The sequence below is a fragment of the Alosa alosa genome, chromosome 11 (assembly GCF_017589495.1).
Source record: "Alosa alosa isolate M-15738 ecotype Scorff River chromosome 11, AALO_Geno_1.1, whole genome shotgun sequence".
NCBI lineage: Eukaryota > Metazoa > Chordata > Actinopteri > Clupeiformes > Clupeidae > Alosa > Alosa alosa.
In genome coordinates, this window is record NC_063199.1 from 33,725,301 (window position 1) to 33,731,946 (window position 6,646).

General features: G+C 44.0%; 1 protein-coding gene across 3 annotated transcripts; it reads left to right on the forward strand.

Moving 5' to 3' along the window:
• The first annotated feature begins 202 nt into the window (after positions 1-202).
• Positions 203-5,290, forward strand: hapln3 (hyaluronan and proteoglycan link protein 3). 3 transcript variants are annotated; one of them, XR_007195165.1, is made up of 6 exons: positions 203-1,105; positions 1,682-1,850; positions 2,107-2,478; positions 3,445-3,747; positions 3,862-4,224; positions 4,262-5,290. XR_007195165.1 is itself a non-coding variant. In XM_048258111.1 (6 exons), exons 3-6 carry the CDS (start codon positions 1,700-1,702, stop codon positions 4,146-4,148), a joined length of 1,113 nt encoding a protein of 370 aa, XP_048114068.1. In that variant the 5' UTR covers positions 203-413; positions 661-1,105; positions 1,682-1,699; the 3' UTR covers positions 4,149-5,290. The 3 variants fall into 3 exon arrangements, 2 of the variants coding, with proteins under 2 accessions (XP_048114068.1, XP_048114069.1); XM_048258111.1 differs by having other exon boundaries at positions 203-413; positions 661-1,105; positions 3,862-5,290; XM_048258112.1 differs by having other exon boundaries at positions 1,686-1,850; positions 3,862-5,290.
• Positions 5,291-6,646: the final 1,356 nt, after the last annotated feature.

The window sequence follows — 6,646 nt, forward strand, 5'->3', positions numbered from 1 at the left end:
GCATGAGCTTTCATCTGTATCTTGGGAACGGACTCACACCGAGCTTCAAACAGCGCTAATGGGTCTGTGTCTGCTAGAAAAGCGTCTGTCAGAGTGACGGAAAAACTGAAGGAATTCGACCAATTGAGAAGTGAGAAGAACAGGGTAGGCCTATACATTTACAGGAAGGAATTCTAGAAAGTTAACCTGACATCCTGCCCATTCCAAAGGCTGTGTAACAGCTTTTTCCGCGACGCTGAGTTGACAGAAAGGCACTTGAACCACTGCTGACAGATTGGCACTTGAATCACTTGGGAGTGAAAACAACAAACAGCGATAGACTAACAAAAACAGCAGGTGTAGGGTCACAGACTCGTGTAGGAAACCGCGCGGATTTAAGGGAAGTTGACACTACTGCAGGTTCATAGTAGGATGTAGGTGGAGTGCGAATGAACACGCATGTAATATCGGGAGTACGTGGGCATGTGATAGAGTTCGGTAAACATTGAACATCTGCAGAGCTATCTATAGACTAGTCTTCCACTTTTCCGTCTTTTGCTCTGGAAAATTGACAGTCTCTAAGGATCTCCGAGGAAAAGTGGAATTTGTTTATCAGCTTTCCTCCAGCCGACTGTGTTATTTCAGTCCTCTTATGCGTATCCTTTCTGTGTTCTATTTCAGATCAACAACACCCTGTGACTTTATTGCAGCGCCAAAACAAGCGCCACAACAGGGGCTTTTGAAACTACAATCAAGGTTAAATGCACTCCATTTTTAAAGGTCTTCCGTCATTGTTTGGTTTGACCCACTGTTTTTATTGAGTAAACAATCAAAATCTTCTCACGAGCAAACCAAAGTTAAACACACTGCGGTACGCACGCGATGTTATCCCAACTAAGCGCAGACACCAGAAAAGCCACTTGAGCGTTTTCTCAGGAGATGGTACACCAGTGAAGTTCAAAGGGGATGCCTCTCTTAAATGACGTCACCCCTCGTAATTCATCAAAATATCAATGAAAAGGCGAGGAGGGTGGGCACAGTATTCTAGTCCATCACGCACATAAAGGAGCACTAAGGCAGCCGGAGGACGCCCTTCGTCGACTTGAGTTTGAGATTCTAAGAAACAGTGAGTAAATGTCTTTTATTACTAGAGAACTAGAGTTCTTACATCACATAATTATGTCCAGAGACATATGAACCCAAGCAAATTTACAATGTCGAGACCTCCTTGCCATTAAAGAAACTCACAAATACCTCTTTGTATTACTTGTGGTCCAGTCTTACAGTGATTCTTTTTGACGTGAAATGTCTATTTTGATTCTGAACTATTTTGGTTTGAAGGGGATTTTAATCCAACTTTTTAAAACTTGTGCTTTGTTCCCTCGACGCGTGTAGCAGCAAATTTGTATTTAGAGAGCTTAACGTGATTGGAAATGATCACAGTCTGAAAGTTTCTGTGGCTTATTAATTGCTCTAAGATAGGCTACATTAAGTTACTGTTATGTCCTATCGATGTCTCCTCACCGAAATAAACACTTCCGAAATTTAGTGACACCATCTGTAATTCACTGCATCTGCGTTTGATTAAGTCAGCACTTTCTCTTGGTTGCTCAATTTTGTATGTGTTGACATTCATAAGGATAAAAACATCCAATCCAGATACAAATATTAACAAATGTTAATATCAATTTATGTGGTCCAGCCAGAGTCCCCACAGAAAATGTACCGGTATCGAGTTGAGAGGATGAACATGTGGATATCACGTCACCTGGTGGTCATTTGGCTTTACTTGCACTTCAGCGAAGCATCACCAAGATATTCCAACGGCTTCTTCTACCAAGACGCAATGAATGGGAACGGCAATGGAGAGAGTAGGCTACATATGATCATTTTGTTCAGTTGGCAACTGTAAGAGATCGTCTAATTTTCATCAAATACTTTAGCGGGGCTAAAATAGGTAATATTTGTTTAAGATGCCTTATATAAAAGTGTCATCAAGTGTTGCAGCTGTCAGAATCAGTTAAACACAGTCAATGACAATAACTGCCCTATTAATGACAGGGAAGACGTCAAGGTCACTGATTCTTCATCAATTGCTGTGGGAATAATGTTGCTTCCATGTTGCAGTACACTTCAGCGGCGTGCGCCTTCATGTGGAGAGCCCGAGGTCGACGGTGGCGGCTGTTCAGGGCAGCAATGCCACTCTGCCCTGTCACTACCGGTATGAGCCGGAGATTCACACACCTCGTCGGACCAGGGTGAAGTGGTTTCGACTTTCTTCGACAGATGGCAGTCTGGAGGAGGACGTTATGGTGGCTATAGGCACGCGTCACCGGAGCTATGGTGGCTTTCGGGGGCGCGTGCGCCTCCGCCGAGAGGCCCCTGGGGACGCATCCCTAGTCATCAGTCCGCTAACCGTGGATGACACTGGCCTCTACCGCTGTGAAGTGATCGACGGACTAGAGGATGAGAGCGTTACCGTTGGGCTAGAATTCCGAGGTATCCCAAGTGATCAAACATCGTGTTTGTCCCACGACAAAATATAGGCGGCTATCTACATATGAGTAGTTTAGGCTATTGAAAATCTTTTGTACATTCAGCTCTGTAAACCATTAGTGAAATTACATATTTTTTCTGTTGTTATGCACTTTTTAAAGTATTGCGTTTACTTGGGTCAACAAATTATTATTTATTTTTATTTTTTTTCATTTGTTGTAGGCTACCTTTATATTATCAGATGAAATCAGTTGAGAGCCATGATCAGTGTTTACCTGGCTATATTGCGTCAGTTAGAGTATAAATAATACACTAAATGACACAGTGTATATACTGTAAAATATGACATAGACTACTTACGCTATGACACTAGAGCAGTGTTTCTCAAACTTTTTCAGACCAAGGACCACTTAATCAATAAAACAAACCTCACTGACCACCTAGCTAAAAAAAAAAAAGTAGACCTACTTAAATAGTTACTTACACAATAGGCTTACTCACTGAGCACTGAGCCACGTTGCTTATTTTCTGTGCACCTTGCTTGTGTCAGAGGATTCACATGATTTAAACCGGCATAACTTACATAGGCAGCGTTGCAGAACTGTTTGGATTTACATACATGTTGGTTCAATATGGCAAACAACTCATCTATATTATATTTTACCACGTCTGCTCGCGGACCACTTGGGATAGCTTGCGGACCACCAGTGGTCCCCGGACCACACTTTGAGAAACACTGCACTAGAGGACAAAGAATATTCTTTGTAAAGAGTGTACCATAGACTGTTCTATGTAGACCTGCTAATCACAAGATCTGATTAGCAGGTCTAGCAGTACTATGGCTTGTTGCTGAAGAGCAGTGAGTTTGAGTTCTTTGTTCTCATTAATCTAGTAAACAGAAAACGACCACTGCTGTAATAAACTCTCCATGGCACAGGAAAAACTGACTGACTTGCCCTCTCCTCTCAGGGGTGGTGTTCCCTTATTACTCCTCCAGAGGGCGCTACCAGATGAATTTCCATGAGGCCAAGCAGGTGTGTGAGGAGCAGGGTGCAACACTGGCCACATTTGACCAGCTCTTTGCTGCCTGGGAAGAGGGGCTGGACTGGTGCAATGCAGGGTGGCTGGCGGATGGCACAGCCCAGTACCCCGTGTCCACACCAAGAGAGGCCTGCGGGGGCGCTCATCTGGCCCCTGGCCTCCGCAGCTACGGCCTGCGGCATCAACACCTTGACCATTTTGATGCCTTTTGCTTCACTGCCTCCCTCAAAGGTAACAGATAATTGCAGTCGTAGTGGATGGCAAAGGTCTATCCAGGTGACCTGATCACATGTTATTCAGTGGCAGTAGCAGCCTGTGCTGTCTGATCCCTCTCTCTGACCCTAGGCACGGTGTACTTCCTGGAGCAGCCTCGGAGGGTGAACTTCACGGAGGCGGCGCAGGCCTGTCGGGATGCGGGCAGCGAGATGGCCAAGGTGGGCCAGCTGTACGCTGGCTGGAGGTTCCAGGGCCTGGACCGCTGTGACGCGGGCTGGCTCGCCGACGGGAGTGTGCGCTACCCGATCTCCAGACCCCGGGCCAACTGTGGCCCAGAGGAAGCTGGAGTGCGCACTTTTGGCTATCCTCCACGCCAGCAGAAGCACGGTGTTTACTGCTACATGCCCCACTGGTAAACATGGGCCGGTGCTACAGTACATGCCCCACTGGTAAACATGGGCCGGTGCTACAGTACATGCCCCACTGGTAAACATGGGCCGGTGCTACAGTACATGCCCCACTGGTAAACATGGGCCGGTGTTAATGTGCCCGCAGTGCAAACTACCACTCTGCAGTTCGTCATTTGGTAGCTAAACTTTGCTGAATCCCTCAGGACATGACGCCAATGTAATACAACTTTTATTGAGACGAATTGTTTTTTGACAAATCATACTCGCTTTCTGACGATGCTAAAGGCGCACCGGTCATTTAGAAATGGCTTAAGTAACTGTGACTCTTTTATGTTTGTTATTACATGATTATAATATTGGATCATTTAATGTTTATTATGTATTATGTCATTTTGTGTACAATTCCAAGCTCCCTGTTTAAATATAGATACACCTCAGCAGCCACAGCCATATTGTCCCAAAATGTCAGCATAATATATCTCTCTGCACAGGTTATCAGTGAAAAGAGGTTGGTGCACGCATACATCACCAAAATGATGATGTACGGATGACTTAATACTACCCAGCATATGATTATTTGAACTATTTCATAGATTTAGATTTGTAACAAGCAGGGGAGCGTATAATGTGTGTATGCTAGCAGGGGAGCGTATAATGTATATATGCTAGCAGGGGAGCGTATAATGTATGTATGCTAGCATCCATCACTAGTATTTCTCTCAAATGTTTTTCTCCTTACTCACTACCTACACCACTTATATGTCTGCTCACTCACTATCTGGGTCACCTAAAGCTGTCACCTCGGTATTCTCTGTGGTGATACCCAGATTCAACCGCTTGCCACTTCAGGCTGGGTGGCACTCTGATGGTAAATGACTCAGAAGGTAGATTTTGAGTTGTGCTATTCCTGTAGTTAGGCTACTTTTGATATATATTACTGGGTATTCGTATGTTGTTGTTTTTAATGTTAATCAATGACTTGTGGTCTGTTATTCCTTGTCCGAAAATGGAAAATCTGGAAATAAAAGCCCACGAGTGTCTTACAAAGTCTTACAAATCACAGCATTAAGTAAGCATGTGTTGATAAAACTTGGTTGTTACGAAATAAATAATATTTTCCATCTTGAAAATAAATATTTTTTCCACAATTGGCTCGATGGACACTTTATTAAAGGGACACCAGGCAACGTTTTTGTGTTAATTAATCATCTTTGTAAGTCGGTATATGGTTAAATGACTCATTACAGGGTGAATGAAGACTCTCTCGCCTGCCCCTACTGCCTGTAGGAAGAATATCCCGCTTGCAAGTTCAGTGTATCGTACCCGCTGACCTTCAGTCTCACAAAGTCTCAGACATCGCGAGAAGCAGGATCAGTTTACATCCTGCATCCCCAGCACAGAGGCAAGCTAACGAGACGCTAGCGATTGTTGCAAACGTGTGTATAATGGCAGAGCCGGCGAAGAAGCAGCGCGAAACCCTTGGACGGAAGATGCAAAGAAAAGGAAAAGAGCTTCAGACCGGCGAGGGGCTCGCCTGCGATATCGACATGTACAGACGCTAGGGGAGCTTTGTAGAGAAAAAGCACTCAGGCTTGCCTGGTGTCCCTTTAAACTTAGAATTTTTTTAACGTTGCCAATAGGGTCAGGATCCCCTTTGACCCCTGACAGATGACCAAGGGTCTTAGGAAGGAGAGGAGAAATGGATCTCCGATACATAACATGACCACCATAAGCACAAAACTGAACCCCTAAACAAGCGCCACTTTAGAAAGTTTAGGGGGTGTGTGAGAGAGAGAAAAGACAGGAGAGTTTTAACCTCCCCTCCCCCCAGCCTTCTGCAATGCAAACAGACATTTGATGATCCCTCTGAGCCCAAGACACGTCCTATTTACACCTGCTTACCAAACATAGGCACTGGATAGAGGAGGAGCATGAAAAGAGACTTGTGTTCCCGGCAGAGCCCGCTCCCCACGCCAGACCTTGTGTCCCCCAGCAGAGCCCACTCCGCACGCCAGACCTGCATGAAGGCCCTACTGTACAGCATGAGAGGGACATTCATGCTGTTCTACATGCCAGGGGTAAAAATATACTAAATGGTGAATTTGTGTCCAAGGTTTCTGGGATGTGTCATCAGGTTGTTTATATATACTGTAGGGTGACGCACGTTGAATTTAAAAGGTCTTACTGTATCAAAGATACTCTTAATTGAATTAAAGTTTTTTTTACACTACAATATGCCAGCGATGCAAATTTGCTTATTTTTATAGGTAAATATTTAATCAGTACAGGAGTACTCTATTTCATTTGCTATTATTGAAACAACATCCAAAATGCATATACCGGTAAAGTGAAAATATATATGTATATTTATATATATGTTTAAATAGAAGCATGCAGATTTTAGTATTTCAAAATCACAATCAAAATCATTAATCTACCAAATCTAGTTACCGAGCAAAAGATTGGTATTCAAACTTTTATTTGTGTTTTCGTCTCAAACCAGG